Source organism: Halichoerus grypus, chromosome 8 (genome assembly GCF_964656455.1).
Source record: "Halichoerus grypus chromosome 8, mHalGry1.hap1.1, whole genome shotgun sequence".
NCBI lineage: Eukaryota > Metazoa > Chordata > Mammalia > Carnivora > Phocidae > Halichoerus > Halichoerus grypus.
The window spans coordinates 126002936-126022163 of NC_135719.1; the positions used below are offsets into that span (position 1 = coordinate 126002936).

At 47.4% G+C, this 19228-nt stretch overlaps 1 protein-coding gene across 1 annotated transcript in view; it reads left to right on the top strand.

Moving 5' to 3' along the window:
- The window catches only part of FLVCR2 (FLVCR choline and putative heme transporter 2), a 53601-nt gene that overhangs the window by 9819 nt on the left and 24554 nt on the right, over positions 1-19228 (top strand). The window contains exon 2 of the mRNA XM_036108618.2: positions 18384-18525. Coding sequence (XP_035964511.1) covers positions 18384-18525 — 142 coding nt within the window. The remainder of the gene's footprint in view (positions 1-18383; positions 18526-19228) is intronic.

Consider the following 19228-nt stretch of genomic DNA (forward strand, 5'->3'; position numbering starts at 1 on the left):
TTCCTTAAAAAAAAAAAAAAAAAAAAAAAAAAAGGTATTTTTTAGAGCAGTTTTAGGTTTGCACCAAAATTAAGTTGAAGGTACAGAGATTTCTCCCCACCCTTACCCCACTCCTCAGCACGCACAGCTTCCGCCATTGTCAGCATCCCCCACCAGAGTGGTGGATTTGTTACAGTTGTTGGACCTACACTGACACATCATGATAACCAGTCTTTTCAACAAATGGTGTTGAGAAAACTATAAACCACAGTGGTACATTTGTTACAGTTGATGAGCCTACATTGACACATGATTATCACTAGCCTTTTCAACAAATGGTGTTGGTAAAACTGTAACTCTGTAAGAAGAAAGCATAGGGAAAATGCTTAGTGATGTAGGATTTGGTAATGATGACAGTGATTTCTTGGTTGTGATACTGAAAGCATGGGCAATAAAAGAAAAAAAGAGATTCATTGGACTACATCAAAATAAAACACTTCTGTGCATCAGAGGACACCATCAATAGAGTGAGAAGGCAACTCGTGGAATGGGAGAAAATATTTTCAAGTCCTATATCTATTAAGGGTTGATATCCAGGATATATAATTAATATATATGTATTAATTATATGTATATAATATATAACAGCTGAACAATAAAAAAATCCACCTAATTTAAAAATGAGCAAAGGACTTGAACAGGTATTTCTCCAAAAAAGATATACAAATGGTCAATAAGCACATGAGAAGATGCTCATCCTCAGGGAAAAAAGAAACAAGTGTAGGGAAGGATGTGGAAAAATTGGAACCCTTGTGTGTTGCTGATGGGAATGTAAAATGGCGCAGTCATATGGAAGACAGTATGGCAGTTCCTCAGAAAATTAGAAATAGAATTACTATATGATCCAGCAATTCTGCTTCTGGCTATTTACCCAAAAGAACTGAAAGCAGGAGGTTAAACCAGATATTTGTTTGCCCATGTTTATAGCAACTTTATTCACAATAGCCGTAAAGGAGAAAGCAACCCAAGTGCCCATCTACAGATGAATGGATAAACAAAATGTGATATACACATGAAATGAAATATTATTCAGCCTTGAAAGGAAATTCTGACCCATGCTACACATGGATCAACCTTGAAGACATTATGCTAAGTGAAATAAGGTAGTTCACAAAAGCAGAGATACTATATGATTCCACTTATATGAGGTATTGATGTGTATTTTTTTCTGACACCAACTAATTCTCCAATTCTTTAACACCAGCTGAATGTCCTACAATTCAATTTAATTCTGACACTGACTACTTGGAGTTAAATGCAGACCAACCCCCAAGTTGAGGGCTCAGTTCCACAAGACTGCCCCCACTTAAGATGCCATTTGCAAGTCTTGGGGGCCAGCCACACTTCTCACTGACTGGTTATAAATTGACGGTTCCCATGACCCCTACTCAGGTTCTATAATTTGCTAGAATGGCTCACAGAACTCAGGTAAACATTTTATTTACTGGTAAGGCCACTTACTTTACTCGTTATTATAAAGGACACAACTCAGGAACAGCCAAATGGAAGAGATGTGGGGGCCTCTCTGGGCATACCACTCTCCCAGCACTGATGTGATGTGTTCACTGACCAGAAAGCTCACCGAATTTCCTTGCTCATGTGTTTTTATAGAGCTCAATTTCTAGCTCCCCTTGCCTTTTCAGAGGTCGGGGGGAGGATGAGGCTGAAAGTTCCCAAACTCTAATCACGTAATTTTCTGGAGATTAGCCCATCCTAAGGCCATCTACAGTCCTTGCTCTGAGTCACTTCAGTAGCATAAATTCAGGTGTGATTGGAAAAGGATTCCTTGTGAGTAATAAAAGTCTCCTACCACTCATGAGATTCCAAGGGCTTTTAGAGCTCTGTGCCAGGAACCAGGGACAAAGAGCAAATATATTTTGATTATACTGCAGGTACAAAGAGTATTCAAATTCATAGAGACAGAAAGTAGGATGGTGGTTGCCTGGGACTAGGGGAGGAAAGAATAGGGAGTTACTGTTTGATGGGTATAGAGTTTCAGTTTGGGAAGATGAAAAATACTCTGGAGATGGGTGGAGGTGATGGTTGCATAGCAATATGGATGTACTTGATACCACTAAACCATACAGTTAAAAATGGTTAAAATGGGGCGCCTGGGTGGCTCAGTTGGTTAAGCGTCTGCCTTTGGCTCAGGTCATGATCCTGGAGTCCCAGGATCGAGTCCCGCATCGGGCTCCCTGCTCGGCAGGGAGTCTGCTTCTCCCTCTGACCCTCCTCCCTCTCATGCTCTCTGTCTCTCATTTTCTCTCTCGCAAATAAATAAAATCTTAAAAAAAAAAATGGTTAAAATGGTTAAGATTTATGCTATGTGTATTTTACCACACACACACACACACACACACACACACACACAAAGATCCAGTGCTTGTGAGGTGTTTCCTTCTGGCTGGGTGCCTGCTCACCTTCTGTCATCAACTCATCAGTCTCTGTGCTTGGAGGAGTGCATTCTGGGCCTTCTGCGTGCTTGCTGAGTTCACTGGGATACTGGCCTTTGTTTTCTGGATGTTTGTGTTTCCCCCTCTTCCTTATCTTTTCTCCTGTCCTTTTCCACCTCTTTCTCCTCCTCCTCTTTCAGCTAAATGGGAGACTTGCCAGAGGATTAGAAATTTGACTAACACACCTCTCCTATATCTCAGAGCAGGGCTCTGGGCATAACATGCTTACAAATGGATGGACAAGTTAATACACAAGAATTAAGGTGACTACTTAGTTGAGAGCTCAGGTCATTGGAGGAAGGAACTGTCATACCTGGATTTGTCTTTCTGATGTGATTTAATCTTATTCCTTCAATGGAAAGAGCTATGTAGTCCTTACTGTGTGCCTTGAACTGTGCTAGACCCAGGGTGGTTGAGAACACCATCTTTAGCTCTGCTGTGTTCCTTCAGTCAAGTCCATTGGGTTTCCTACATTTTGATTTCTTCTTTTGTAAGCAGGAGATAATATTGGCTATTGCAAAAGGTAAAGAAGAGGATTAAGTGAAACAAATGGAGGGATCTTACTTAGCTCACAGAATTTTCAGATAAAAAAGTGCTAAATGAAGAACAGATGCCATCAGTACCACCATCAATAAATGTAATTGCTCCTGTGTGCAGGGGGCTCCTGATCTAGAAGGAGAGGCCAACACTTAAAGGCTCATAATACCACCATGTACGTGCGTGGGGGCTTACAGGTCACAGCATGTGGGAGGACATTACCCCAGTGTGAGCACAATGGGGAGCAAGCAGGACAGCTTCCCTGAGGTGATTTTTATGAGCTGATTCTTCATGGGTAGAGTGCCCAGGAGTTGGGTGACTAGGGAGGGTGGGCCATTCTGGGAAGTTTCCAGGCAGTATCATAATGGGACAAGTCCCACTTGAGAGCTTCTCAACCTAAAAGCTGTATATAGGTGCTGGGAGGTGGTGTTACTTTCCCAGCATGCAGTGATGACACCTGTTGTCTGTGATGAAGACTTTCGAGTCTCTGGGGTAACACGGATACTGGCTCAACCCCCTACCCCCTACCCCCACACATCAGTCCTTAGTCTCACAAACCTAAGGTTCTACTGAAGGAGGTGGGCTGTCCAGGCCTCTTAGGTAGACACAGCTGCTTTCTACTGGCTGGTTCTTGATCTTTTTCCAGCAATGCTGTTAACAGGATGTCCTTTCCTTGACTTCAGCTCCCCCCCATCCCCAACATCAAACAGCCCCGTGTGGATCGCAGGTTAAGGGTTGGAACCCCATCAAGGATGATAAAGAACCATACGGTTAATGTGACAGCTGGTGTTTCCTCTTCTTTGTTCTCTGTCTCCTGACTTCTGTCCAGCACCATTCCTGAACTTAACCCAATGGAGCATCTTTCTTCTCTTGGTTCTGAAGGACTAAGGGCCTTTTTCTTTACTGAGTCATCTCGAGGTGGGAGGCCTTCCTGCAGGCTCTGGCTGTCCACCTTACCTCTTCTGCTTTCTGACCTCATTCCAGGCATCTTTCCTTTTTTATGCTGTGCAAAAACATTAGCTCAGCTTCTCAGCACCCCACGGTTCAAGATGAGGCCTTGCTTGGGCATGAGGGCGGATAATAGCTGTGCCATGTTTGTGCTGTAGGGGAGATGGGAGGCAGGGCTGGGCTCTACTTGCTTGCCATCTTTTTGGAATTAGTGTGTCTCAGAACCTCGTAATGGAGCAGTGTTTGCTTTGGATCCTGCCTGATTCCTTTTCTAGAGAGGAGGTGAACACAAGTCCCTTTCGTTTCCAGGAGACTGCTTCATTGGACAGCTCTGCTGGCTCCCGGGGAGGGGGGCGGGTGGGCATGAAGGTGGAGCAAAGTTAGGAGTTGTTTCTTTTTTCTTCATTTTCCCCTCCTCCTCTCCCCTGGAAATTCCAGCTTTCTGCCCCAAATTACTGTGTTGGCATGGCTGGGTGTCCTCTGATGGCTCTGGAGGCAGCTCTCTGTACACGAGGCTATTGGTGGTGTCCATCTATTCTGAGAAGTGGGCAGGACCCATTCCAATGGGCTGTTTGTTTGGGGTGGTGGCTGCCCCTGAAGCGATCTGTGCCTCCTCAGACCTTTGCCCTGGGCTTCCAGTTCAGTAGCTGGACATGTTTGTGGAACCACTCAATGAGCTCACTCAGAGGACCACTTCTTCTCTCCTGAGGAGCTCGGCAGGAATACAGATCCCTCTCTATCCCACCAGCCCTGCCTAGGACACGTAGGGAAGACAACAGCGGAGAACTGTCTCTGACTTCTTTTGCTGAGGGCAGCGGAGAGCCACTGTGAAGTGTGGGCCATGCACCTCCAGCCGCAGAACCCCCAAGGGGGGGCGGGGCGGCGCGGGTTGTTAAAAATGCAGATTCCTGGGCGCCAGGGCAGAACCAAGGAATCAGCGTCTCTGAGTGGGGCTCAGGAATCTGTGTTTTTGATTCTCTGTCAGGGATTCTGACGCCCCCTGAAGTTTGAGAACTCCTGGGGTGAAAGCCGTGGAGGCGGGACCCAGCGCTGCTGGCCGCTGTGTTTGGAGCGTCCAGCTGGACACCTGCCCTCTTCGGGCACCAGCTTTGTGATCTGTCGCAGGAAAGTCTGCCTCCCAGGGTTGCCACTGGAGTTAAGTGAGGGAGAGTGTGAGAGCTCTTGGAATGAAGCCCTCCATAGACTGTTACTGAGCGCACACCTGCCTTCTCCCTCCTTACCACACTCTTTGTGGCATCTTTAGATTTCAGGTCCTTTCCTTCATCGCTGCTGTCCCCGAAGTTTATGCCGGCAGATCCCCCTCCCCAGTGCCATAGGTGGGGGAACTGAAGCAGCCCCGTCTGCGCCCAGTCTCTCAGCTGGTGAGAGCACCTCCAGCCTCCTACGGGGAGGTCAGCCCCCCGCAAGACCTTGCTCGCAGTACACGGGCCAGGAGGCGGCACCCCTGGGGCACGGCTGCGAGTGAGGGTATTTGGGTGGGAAGATGGATGTCTGGTGCTCTCGCTTTCACACTTCAGCCGTGGGGCGTTATCCTCTCATTGCCGAGGGAAGATTCCAGAGCATTTTCTGTGATTATCATCTAATAACATGTCAGCTGTGGCCTCAGGAGGAGGGGAGTGGGGGTAAGGGAAGAATGCGGCTTGACTTAACTCTCTTACTAATCTTTTCCACCTTTTCAGTGTAACTAGGCCCCTGGAGAAAATCCCCTCCTCCCATATCCTCAGTTCCTGAAGCCTTTGAAGCAGGTGGTCAGGAAGAGCAGCGGGTGGTTATAAAAGCTTCTCTCTTCCGGTGCTGCCTGAGGGGGGCGGGACCCGTACAGATCAGGGCTCTCGGGTTTCTGGAGCTTTCTGGAGCGACTTCCTCTAAGCCCTCACCACCTCCATGTCCTGAGTGTCACTGGAGTGTCACCATCCCGGTCCCGAGAAGACAGTCTCAGCCCCTGGCCTGCTGTGTGGTCTTGAGGCAGGCATCTCAACCACCCTCGCTGTTCGTGGAGTAAGACCTCCCTCCTTGCTAGTGTTCGCTTCTCAGGCTGTTGTGGGGGGAGAGGAAGTTGGGTCCCAGAGCCCAGATCATTGGCTGGAGGTTTGTTTAGAGGGACTGAAGGAGACGTTAATGCTCTCTCCTCCCAATGGACTGCCTTCGGATTCACTGTCCAGAAAGAACTTTGATAACAGATACCGAGTAAATATGTTAGCCATTTAATGATGACCCAGCCACGTTCCTTAGTTATATAACAAACGCACTGCAAAGGATTCCATCAGGCCTTGGGTCATCTGGAGTCTCAGACCGTGTCTTCGTGGGACGTGAGCCTTGTCGCGGCTCAGCGAGGTTCTGCGGGAAGAGAGCGGGCCTGGGAATGGGAGCATCAGAAGTCCCGATGTTTACTTCACTGCTCTGAATTCAGCAAGTTGCTTAGACTCAGGGAATAGGGAACAGAGCACGCCCCTCATAGGGCGGTGTCATTTCACCTGGACTTTGGGCATCCTGCTCTGACCTCACTGGGTTGTCTTGCTGCTCAGATTATGTGTTGTACAAACAGAGGCTCTTAAGTGCCTTTAAGAAAAACCGACTCTGGACTTGCTCAATGACACTCAAGGAATAAAACGGCTTTCCTGTGCACAACTCACGTCCTATCTCCTTTGTGAAGTGCAACGTTGGAGTGCTCTTGGCTTGAGGACCACAGCCTCCATTCGTAGAGCTTGGCGTTCTTGCCTTTAGAGCCAGCTCTTCATTTCCAAATGAGCTCTGGCCACTCTGGCTGTAGGAGCCCCAGAGCTTCTGGGTTCTGGAGTATTTCTGCTAATTTGAGCCTCTTGAGCTGATCCATTCTGCAGTGCCAGGAATCCTGCAGAACGTTCTGATTCCTTTTGATTCCCAGAAGGGGCTTTTGCCAACGGTTGGCACAAAGCAGGTTTCCGTCTCTGCCTAGGATGGCTCCTTTCTTCAGTGGTGGCACAACACAGAGCTGATTTGGTCCTCACTGTCAGGAGACAGGGCCCGGAGTGAGAAGCTGTCTTCTGAGGGCCTGGTGGTCTTGGCCTTACCACATTTCCCCCCACGCCCCTTACAGTTAGTGGCAGTGATCAGTGGTGACAAATGGGGACTGGTGGGGCTTGGGCTGTCCTTGTGAAGACATTGCCTTTTCTCTCTCCAGTGTTCCTCCTTCTCCTCAGGGAAGAGGGTACCCCATTATCTGCCCCAGGAATGGCTAGTCCTGTATTCTCATGCTGCTCCCCCAAAACCCATGGCCTTTCCTAGGGTGCCCCCACCCTGGGCCAGATCTCTGTCCCTTGCAAATAACCCACAGAGGTCCCTGGCCATCCTCTGTCTTCTTGAATCCTGCTTGTTCTGGATTGCATTCCCTCTAGCCAGGCTCCCCACGTCTCCCCAGTTGATAGCAGGTAATATGACAAATGGGAGCCAGTGAATGAGGCTCTCCTCCTTTTGGCCTGTCCGTCTCAGGAAGTACAGCCTTGGCCACACGCTCTGCTTCTAGAACTCAGTGCTCTTACCTCTACAGTCTGCTCTCGGGAGCTATGGTTTTTTTTGAGACAGTGCAGCACAACCTTTATTTTTTTATTGCACAAATGTTTAGTGAGCATCTACTTTGTTCTAAGCGGCATTCTGAGTGCTAAGGGAGAAGCAGTGAATGGGAAAGAAAAGATCCCTGCGTTCACATTTAAGGGAGGAGAGATGAAACTGAAAGGCAGCAACTAATGGAGTGACTAATGGTGGAACTATCAAGCCGAGTAGGAGGGGAGGCATCTTCAGAGCAGGATATTAGGAGATGTTCTTGTGTAAGTAGGTCCCTGAGTAACTCCCTAAATCATCGGGCAAGGTCTGATGGTGCTGCTTCCTTGGGTCGGTGTGAGATATGGGTGGCTAATTGTTTTTCTCGTGCGAGGCTTAGATTTCTTTCTCTTTCTAGATTTCTCCTCAGGATCACGAGGCAGGGTTAGTTAACTTGTGAAGTTGCCTTCCTAGGAAAAAGCTGCTTTGGACCCACTCTGTCTGTTTCTGGAGGCACACCCTATAGGAAGAGGAACTGGGTCTTACATGGCAACCCACAAAACAATAATTCTTCCAGGGCCTGTCCTGTGAGTAATCACCTGGGTCTGAGCTTCACCCCTGAAAATCAGTAGGGGAGGGCTGTCTGTCACTCGGAAAGTCCAACCAGACTTAGAAGAAAATGTGGGAGGGGTAGGAGCATTTGTCATCATATGAACTCCTTTTAGGGATGACAGCATGTGACATCGCATGTGTTCTGGGCCGTTTACCACCACCCGTCGGCTGCTGTGTGCGAGTGGGTGCGAAGCGCCAAAGCACCTGAATGGAGCTGTGCACATTGCCTACTTCCAGTGTGAAAAACTGGGAGAAAGTGAGGTCTGTGCTCCACCGCTCTGGCTGGCCTGGTGGTTCAAAAGATGCCCCCTCGTTTTTCCTCTTTTGCAGCTGAGTCATGGGGAAGTTCTGTGAGCCTGGGGTCAGTGACCATCAGCGGTGTCAGCAGAGGGACTTTTGAGTGGTGAAGTCAGCAGTGACGTGGGCCCTTAGTGAAAAGGGAGGCAGAGGAGGCTTCATGTCTGCTCTCATAGAGATCTAGACTGACCCTTTGCAGATGTCACCAGGAGGACAATTTCAAGAGGAACCCCAACCCCGTAAAGGAGGAGTGTGTATACCAAGAGCCTCCGGAGTTGATGACTGAAAGCAGGCACAGATACGGGGCTCAGCTAAAAAAAGAAATAAAGCTCTTTGTCAAAAAAAAAAAAAAGTTCCCGGTAGAACTCAGACCCCTCCCCTAAACTTAGCATCTTCTCTATTTACAGCCGAGGGTACCTCTGCTCTTCAGTTACATTGCACCCCCCCAAAGATGAGGAGGAAACCCAGCACCAAGGCTGTAGGTCAAGATCAAGGTACATTAGATAGCTTATAAGCTTGGTGATGAGAGCTCTTTGTCTCCTCCCTTTCTTTTTAGTACAACCATTTGGTGCTCAATCAATACTGAGTGTAGCTTTGACGGTGGGAAGTCCCATATTCCAATGGCCTCCATATCTGATCTTCAGAGCCCTAAATTTGAGGTCTTCTCTGTGTCATTCCTTCTCACTTCTGCTTTCTTGTGGTGGTAAGCTCTCAGAATATAGCTAATCGCTACTGTGCCCAGCCTGTTAGCTGCAGATACTTGAGTTAGGTCCCAGCTGCACAGTTCTGAGTTCTCTCTTTATTTAGAAGATATTTCCCAAGCACCATCTCTGCCCTTGGCATTGTGCTGGGTGCTGTGTGGGGAAGAGTCACAAAGGCAATGTTAATCAACGGCCCTCTCCTCAAGGTGCTAACCATCTATCTGGGGAGACACCACCACCCTATGTGGAAAAAAATCCAAAACTAAGCATCACATAAGAATAAGAAATCACATAGGATCTAAGTAGTAAACAAAATAGACTATGGCTGGAGGTACCTCTCATCTCCAACAGCTAGACCTAGAGGGAGGTGCTTGATTTACAGAATGGATCATATAAGACTGGAGGAATTGTCAGGTGTTTGAAGGCACTCACTTCTGTGACATTCACCCTGCTTATTGGATTTGGAGTCAGCTAGCCATGGGTTTGAATCTCAGTCTTGCTGTTAGAAGCTGAGTGACCTTGGGCAAATTAGAGATGTTTTCTCATCTATAAAAACCAAGTTAGACATGATGATGCCAACTTTAGGGGGTTGTCATAGGGATTAAATGAAATAACACGTGAAAAATCATTTAGCACACTGCTTAACACATAATAGGTGCTCGTTATGCATTAGTGCTCTTCCTTTTAGTCTAGCTAATAGCCAAGACCTGATCCTTTAACCTAAGCGTTAGGGTACGGACTCTAGTACAGAGTTTGAAGTCCAGCCTTATCACTTATTGTTATATGACCTTGGATAAACTACTCAAATGTTATTTCCTCAAATTTTTTTTTCCCCACTGAATGCTCAATTTTTAAAATTTTCTTTAAAGAGTTTATTTACTTGACAGAGAGAGAGCACAAGGAGGCAGAGTGGCAGGCAGAGGGAGAGGGAGAAGCAGGCTCCCTGCTGAGCAGAGAGCCTGATGGGGGGCTTGCTCCCAGGACGCTGGGATTATGACCTGAGCCGAAGGCAGATGCTTAACCGACTGAGCCACCCGGCGCCCCTGAATGCTCAATTCTAGAACAGGGATTAAAAGATTGTGCTTGCATGTGTGTGTATGGCTTAGTAGTGCCATGGTGACTCGGGCACGGTGAGGGCCACTAGCAGCTGCTATTACTGTTTCTTCCCTAAGAAGCAGGCTGTCCTAATTTCTGTGCCTGCTGCTTCCTGCATTTCCCTAACCTCTTTTCCCCCAAAGGACTGAAGAAGTCCGACAGTGTCCAGGTAGTAGAAGCCCCCAGCAGAGTCATAGATTTGAGGACAGACCCTGTGAATGGGGAGGGAACCCTGAGGAAGTCTGGAGTTGACTAGCTGTGACCACTGTGACCTTGCTTCCTAAGTTCTTAGAGACCTCAGCTCAGCTTTTTAAATCCATAAAACCCCCTTGGTGAGTGATTTCCTCCTAAATCAATGGGATTGTTTTTGTTCCTGAAGGTCTCCTCCGTCCTTAATCCTGATTTGGCCTTTTCAAAGGAAGCTAAAGGCTTGGGTTTGGGGATTTCAAAAATACAGTCTTATGAGTGGGCTCTGCGTGTACATTATTGCTTACCATGGCATTTCCTAGGAGCTCCCTGGCATTCCTAGGTGGCGGGCGGCTCACTCTCATAATTCAACTGGTGGTCAGTTTCAGTGTTTCAGTGTCCCGGCACCCACCCCATTCTCCTTGCTTCTTTCTGGGGCATCCACAGACTCAATGCCGGGTCCAAAGGTGGCTTTCCTGCAGAGTGCCTTTACTCTGGCCTAGTACCTTACGTTTGGGACCCTGTTTACATCATTTTACCCAGATGTAGGTGTAAACAGATGTCTAAGTGACATATTGGAATGTGCAAACGTGTGCTTCAATAGAACCATTTTTGTGGTGTTTAACAGCGCACACCAGTACACACTGGGGACGGGCAGTGAGTGTTAAAGTCACCTCTGCGTGTTGCACATAATTCCCCACGTGTACGTGGTCTGGGAGACAAAGCTTCAGTGGTGGCCTCCCTGACGGTGGCCATGCTGCTGATGCCTAAGACACCCGTGTCGAGCCACGCAGCCCCAGAAGCGTGTGGGCATATTTAGGTATGGGATGGAAATTGGGCTTACTTCATTTTTAGCACATTTTAGTGCCCATAAATTCTGCATGGACTTAAATGACCCTTTGTGTAGTAACATTTTCTGACATTTGTCTGTGTAGTTTAACTTTTTTTTTGAAAAGATTTTATTTATTTATTTATTTGACAGCGAGAGATAGAGATACAAGTAGGCAGACAGGCAGGCAGGCAGAGGGAGAGGGAGAAGCAGGCTTCCAGCTGAGCAGGGAGGCCGACATGGGGCTGGATCCCAGGACCCTGGGATCATGACTTGAGCCGAAGGCAGATGCTTAACGACTGAGCCACGCAGGCGCCCCTGTGTAGTTTAACTTTTCCTCAACTGTGGTACTCTGTGAACCTTAGCTTCAGATTAATTTTTAGATCGTAAGACCATTGCTAGAGTACATAGAGATGTGTAGGTTTACACGTGCATCTCGTCACTCATGATATAAAAATACCCTTGTGGGGGTGGCTTCGTGCTGTGTGCTTTAAGATCGCTCACGTGGGTTGATGGGCTTTAAGTGTGTGAAAATCTAGATTGAACCCCAATGTATCTTTCACGTGGCTCTGATTTTAGAAGGGCCTTCAATCATGTTTTTTTGTTTTGTTTGGCTTGGTTTGGTTTAGTTTGGTTTTAAGTAGCAAACTTTCCCTGAGAACTTGTCTGCATTTGAATTTCCAGCAACCTCTTTCCCCAGGTCAAGGCTCATGGCTAATCTGGAAGGGGAGTGATGTGTTCCTGACATGCCAGTTAGCTGAACCCTATTCATTCAACACCCATTTATTGAGCGAGCCCCTGCTCTGTTTACCAGGCATCAGACTAGTGTCAGAAAAATGGCAGGACACCAAAGGATTAGAGGAGTTTAGGGCAAGGAGATCTCTCCTCACCAGGACGATCAAAGAAAACCCAGTAAAGGAACTGATGTTGAGATGGGCTCTGAAAGATTTTTAAAAGAGGGAGCCCTTTCCAAGCAAGGAAGCTGCTTGCATAAAGGTAGAAACTAGACCATGAAGAGACGGGAATCGTGACTCGTCCAAGTCCAATCTGGCTGGAGTATCAGGAACACAGCAGGAAGTGGGCGGAGATGGGCCTGGAAAGGTAGTTGAAAGTAGGTGAAGAAAGCCAAGAACAGCAGGCTGAGGAGTTTGGACTTCCTTCCTCCCTCTGAGAGGGCTGACTCCTTGGAGGTCCCCCCGCAGGGGCTTTGTGGCCAACGCAGCGCTGAGGAATGTGCACCTGAGTGCATGGCGCAGGGAGGTGGAGGAGAGCTCACAGTCGCCCACTCAAAGTGGGCTCCAAGGAGGGCTTGGGAAGGTCGGGGACAGAGTGTGTGTGAGAGGGCAGGGTCAGGGCTGACTGAGAGAACTGAGAAAGGGCCGCAAGAAGGAAGGAGCTGGAGAGGGAAGACGAGGAGACCCGGGGAGGGTGGTTTGTCCCACTGCCCTAAACAGACCAGGCCTCTGAGGCCTGGTAGCCTCCCGCGTCCGCCATTACTGTGAGAGGGGGCAGGGGGAGAACTGCGCCTGCTGCGCCCCCTCGGTGCGAAACTTTCTGCCCCACAGTCCATTCAAAGGAGCTCATTTAGACCCTAGAACAACCGCGAGAGCTAGATAGTATAACTAGATAATGGTATCTTCCTTTTGTGGATTAGGAAACAGGCACAAGGAGGTTAAATCCACTTCCCACAGTCAGACATGTAATAACGGGTAGAGCTGGGGTTTGAACTCGGATCTCTCTGACCCCAGAGCCTGAGCCCCCGTATTAGAGTGACGATGTCTTCCAGGACTGCTGAGATGGAAAGGAGGAAAGGTGAGGGGTTTGTTTTTAAATGTACGCAACATAGGTGTGAATTCCTTGAGGAGCAAGGTGAGCCCATTAGGTCACATTTGAAGTAAGACTTCAAGCCCAGGGGCTCTGTGGCAGGGAAAGCTGTCCACCAAGTTAGGGGACATTTTTTACCCTTGGCGCCAGGGAGCCAGCTCCTGGGAGCCCTGAAATCCCAGAGACATGCCCGGCCCTGATCTGGTGACCGTGCCCAAGGGAAAGGAATGAGGCAATGGCCCAGGAATGGCCCAACCCTGGCGTGGAGTGGGCTCATGTTTGTCTGAATGGCAGGTATGCCCTAGGGGAGGAGTGGGCAGAGGAGGGGGTTGGGTGAGTGAGAACCTGTTTGCTGAGGTTGTTGCCTCCTATCAAGAAGAACAGCGTCCACCTTACCAATCGCCAGGGACAGGAGGATGAGGTGCCTGGGACCCTAGCAAAGGATTCAGATGGGGACCAGTGGTCTGTCTCTGTTCCATTAGGACCAAAAGCCTCACCGTGGTGTTAACACAGAGCTCCCTGCCTTTTGTGGAAGCCCCAGGGTCCTCATTTGATGGTCTGGGCATCTTCATGGCCACACAGCATTTAGGAGGGCTGCTACGTGCCGTGGTTCTGACTCAGTGGTGACTCGGGGCTTTGTTGAATGCCCCATTGTGTTTGGTGATGGGGATAGTGGTTCTGTGGATCTTAGAGCCAACATAATACATGTGTTGTGCTGTGCAAGGGATTAAGTGTGGAAATCTTACCCTCTTAGATGCAGCCTGATGGTATTCTGGGTTTCTTTTTGCCCTGCCAAATGCATAGTCAGCAAGAATGACAAGTAATGCATTACACACAGAATGGCTTTTTCCTGTTCCCCAAACCACTCAGGCAGCACTGATATGTTTTTGACTGTGACATTTGCTCTGGAAGTACTCATGACCACTGATGCTGCAACAGTGTTTAGATGTCACCCTTGGGTTTGCAGAAAGGGCAACAAGAAAATAGGATATGAGCACTGAGTACCCCAGCCTGCCTTTTCATCATTGTATTCATCACGTTTTTGTTAAATGCCTTCTTTGGGGTGAAGTGAACCATAGTGATGAGAGTCAATGGCTCTGTATTCAGAACTACTGTGTGTTTAACCTCAAGCTCGGCTGCTTACAGCTGAGTGACCTGGGCAAGTCACTTCACTTTTCTGCACCTCACTTTCATCGTCTGTAAAACTGGGACAATGTGACACCTGTACCTCTCTTTCTGGGATTGTTTAGAGGATTGAGATCCTCCATGAAAAGCTCCATACATTTTACTGATTAGTATTACGTGCTAGGCTCTAGAGATAAATGTGAGCCCTGCCCTCCTGGAACTTACAATCCGGTTGGGGAGACAGATGTTAATTGAATAATCATGCAAGTATAAAACTACCTGTGTGCAGCTAACCTCAAATGAGACACCAGAGAAAGGTTCCTTGACCAAGTGTGGATTGAGCTCTGGCCTGAAGGATGTCTGCATTTACTTGGTGAAATGGAGTAAGAAAGGCATTCTAGTCTGGTCAGAGGAAGCTGGTGCAAAATCCCTGTGGTCCTTGGGCGTGAAGGTGCTGTGGACATTTTTTTTTTTTTAAGATTTTATTTATTTATTTGAGAGAGAGAGAGCAAGAGAGCATGCACATGAGCACAAACAGACTCCCCGCTGAGCAGGAAGCCTGAGGTGGGGCTCCATCCCAGGACCCTGGGATCATGACCTGAGCTGAGTCGAAGGCAGACACTTAAATGACTGAGCCACCCAGGCGCCCCACTTTGGACATTTGAAAGATCGAAAGGAGGCCAGGGTGGCAGGGTCTCAGGGAGCAAATAGTTAACCAGGGGCAGATGACCCCTGGTGCAGAACTTTGTGGGTATGTTTAGGTTTTTACCTAATTTAAAAGCAAGGGGACATCACTGCAGGGTTTTAGTAGAGGAGGGACATAATCCAATCACATTTTGCAAATATCACTGGCTGCAGAGTGGAAAATGTCTGGGAACAGAGCCACATGGAAGCCGTTAGGACACCCCTGCCCAAACTGTCACCCAAGCTCCCTTGATGGGTGATAAGGATAGCCTACATATGAAAATACAGGTACTCAGGACGGATCCCAGACCTGTAAGGATCACAATGGGGTCGGGGCTGGTGACCTTTTCAGGCAATGTTGGGAAATCCTGCTATGGGTTCTGTCAAAATGACGAGAACCTAATTCCACTTTAAAAACAATTTTTGAAGAATAAGTTTCTGAAGAGTAAAGACTGGACTGGTTTGACTGTGTATTGTGTATTTTGCCCATGACTAATATTTTGTTGAGGATGATAAAACTAATACAAATGCTAGGACATAAACCAAGTCAAACCAGTTAGCGATGATTTTTAATCATTTTCATTCATGGCCTGGGTCTCGTTTTTGTGAGTGGCACGGGAAAGTTGCGGGCACCACCCTCCTGGGGCAGCATCCTCCCATCTCTTTGAGTTAATCTTGTACTGACTTGGGCTGCCGGTCTCTGATTTTTACCCTTGAGGTGTCCTAGAAAATTCATGAGAGAATTTGAATGGGTGAGAATATAGGCTTCCGTGTTGACTAGCGTCATACCGACATTTCACGGGAGATGGGAGGTGAGCTCAGGTTCTGGAATCAGAACTGGCTTAGGAGGGCCAGCTCTTCTGCCAGTTGCCTGTGTGACCTTAGGCAGGGTGTGGACCATCAGAGTTTCTCATTTTTGTCTTTGTTGTGAAGTTTCTTGGGTTAAATGAAAAAGATACGTGCTATTAGATACCCAGTACGTAGTAGGTGCTGAAGAAATAGCCAGCCATCCTACCTTCTCCCTACCTTCTCCCCTGTAAACGCTTTTTTCCCTTACCCCTCTGAATCCAATGTGGTTTGTAGAAAGAACATGGACCCTCACGGGCAGACCTGTGTGATATTGCCAGCTTTGTGTAGATAAGGTTTTTCTACCAGTGCTCATCCATTCATCTGTCCAACTAGCCAACATGACTGAGCACCTGCCAGGGGACAGACCGAAGAACTGGGAGCTGAGTAGAGCTGTAAACTCTCACTGAACACAGCTCTCAAGAAGCGGGAACAAATATGTCTTGAAAAAACCAAAGAGGCAGCAGCTGACTGTCCAGTCCCTATGTTTTTGTTTTCCACACGGACCACGAAAGTACCTCCGAAGTCAGTTTCCTTCTGGAGAAAGGGTACTACGAGGCAGTGTTGCTGTCTGACCAGGTCACCACAGGCCCCTACAGCTGACTGCTGCGGCCTGCCGGCTGGGGCAGCCTTCGGTGCTGGAGGTGGGGTGGAATAGCACTCACTCAGGCCTAGTGTGTAGACGGAGAATGGAGTGCAATCTCTGAGGGATCAGGCGTGTCGTGTAGAACCAGCTGGGAGGACTTATTTCTCAAGGCAGAAGATTACTGGGGATTAGGTTATCATGTATCAGGGTCCTTTGGGGAATGAACGAATCACAGAGCCTTGGATGGTATCCCGTATCTTCCTTCATTCTTGCAAAAGGGACCTTTCGGGGCTCTGTTTAACACCTAGCTCTCCAACACTGAAGTACATAGAGGGCCAGACAGAACCTGCAGGGGGGCCTGTTTTCCAGCTGTGCCCGTTGTATCTGTCCCTTTGTCTATGGCTGGTTTTAACCCCTTAAAGCCTTAGAGATCGGCACTTACGCTAGACTTAACTCTGCCAAATCGCTGTGATAAAGGATCAGATAAGACTCCAAGGACATGAAATATCTTCTCTTCTGGAGAAGCCTGCTCACTTGGCCCTTTCTCAGGGCTCTTAGCCCTGGAGAGACCTGTCAGGCCCAGTGAAGGAGGCCCTGGCCTGAGAAGCTAGGAGATCTGTTTTCTCATCTCAACTCTGCTAGAACTCCTGTGACCATGAGTCACTCATTTACCTTCTAGAGCTTAAAACTTCACTTAGCCTCCACTTGATCCTCTAATAATCAGGTTGTACAGACGATGACAAAGGAACTTTCAAAACAATAACGTCCTATGATTTCAACCCACAAATATCCCCATTTGTGTTATCTTTTTGTGTTATCTTTTGTGTCTTTGTTTTAAAGTCCCTGCCCCAACTAGATTATAAAATTCCTTGGAAGCGGGAATCATGCCATATCCATCTTGGTACATTGGTAAAATATCTAGCAGAGTACTTTTCACATAGTAGATGCTTTAAAGATCTGTTTGATTTATTGATTATATATTTGGCAAATTTGGGAGAACCCTACACTGAGCCTAACGATGATGACTTTTGCGACTGTTCCAGAGCTGAGAACCACCATCCCTAGTGGCTGTAATTGACAGGCTGGAAAAGCGATCAAGGTGGTCAACAGATAGGCAGCCAGTGAACGACGCTGTTACACTGTGGCATGAAAGCAACTTGCCCTCTACCTGCAGTTCCTTTCAAGTACAGTAAAGGAAAAGTGGGACCTTAAGACAAAAGATTTACTCATCTTCCTTCACTTTGGGAATTTGAGGCTTGCCTGAGTTCTCAGGCTGTTTTCCGATTTCTGCCTTGGTATATATGTGTTGCAGAAGGGCTTTCGGGAGTTATGTCACAGTAAGCCATTACCAAATCGAGGCATTTCTGACCTTGGAAACACCCAACTCACAGTTATCTGTCAGGTCACTGGAGTTTGAACTCTGAGGCAGGTATGAGATGTTTTAATTCGTTGGTGTGTGCGTATGCATGTTTATAGCCAGTTGTCATGTCCCCGTGTCCTGTGTGTGTACATTTACGTGGTGGCATGTGACTTCACACTATAGATGCTTTGTAAACTATGTTATTTACACGGTGAACTTACGTTTTCACATTTGTGAGTGGGGTAACAACTTTAGGCTTTCATCTCCTACTGAATGCAAGTTCTTGGGGTTGTAGGGTGTAGGATTTTGCCCTCAGCCGGTCTCTCAGCTTCAGGTTAACGGATCCAGTGACATGAAAAATTCAGTGAAGAAAAATTCAACGTTGTTTTATTCTACTATAGAGATATGGAAGTATGGGAACCATTGTTCATTAGTCTGCAGCTAGAGAAGAGCCAGCCTGCGTTGAGAACCCCAACTATAATATTTTTCAGTAGGTATTGATAGTTAGCGTGGTCAGGGATGTTTTGTCAATCAATAAAAAGAGTTGAGTTGTCAATGAAAAGAAAGATCTCTCAGGTGTTTTGAGTGGGGGAAACAATCCCTGTTTGGGTTTTAAAGAGGACTGGAAGTTAGGGTTTATGTTTCTTATCAGGAGTCTCTTTAAGTTTATGCTGTCGATTCTTGGCTGTTGGAAACTGTGATTGATTGTCTCTGTCTTCTATAGCTTGGAATTGCAATTGGGTTCTTGGTCCCTCCTGTTTTGGTACCCAACATCGAAGACCGGGACAAGCTTGCCTACCACATCAGCATCATGTTTTACATAATAGCAAGCGTGGCTACTCTGCTTTTCATCCTTGTCATCATCGGTAAGGTCGTTAGTAGACTGATGGGGGGCCAGGAGGCAGGGAGGTTCTGCGGACTTGGGTGGGGACCTTGTGAACATGGCCTTAGAATACCATGGACATTTATAGAAACTGGAGGCCAGGCTTCTAGTGGTCTTCAAATGTCTGAGCCAACAGAGTGCTAGCTGGTCTTGTGTACTTTGTTAGCTGCTCAGTAAAGATTTAATTGTAATTAACCAGTTCCCCAATAAAACCTCACCAGAATTAATGGGCGGGCTCTTGATCCCTGTGATGAAACCCCACTGAGTGCTTATGATATATACCACAGACACTGTGCTAAGCATGCCTGATCTTGAATCTTGAGTGAAGTTTACCATCATCGATCCCATCAATCCCCTCTTTCCCACAAAGAGGAAAACGAGACTTAAGGGGAGTTAAGTCAATTATTCGAGATTAGTTAGCTAGTAAGTTAGGCAAGCAGAGATTGCCTAACCCTGTCTAACTCCATACTCTAAATTTCTGGAACAAACCAAAATAAAACAGAATTGGCCCACAAACACTTAATACTCCCATAGATTCATCTGAGAATACCTGGGGACCACATCTTTTGAGGCTTTTTAAAAAAACTATAAGAGGAATACCTGTTCATTATGGACAAATCTGCAAAATACGAGAAAGCATAAAGAAAAGAATAACCTGGGTGCCTGGCTGGCTCTACCAATTGATC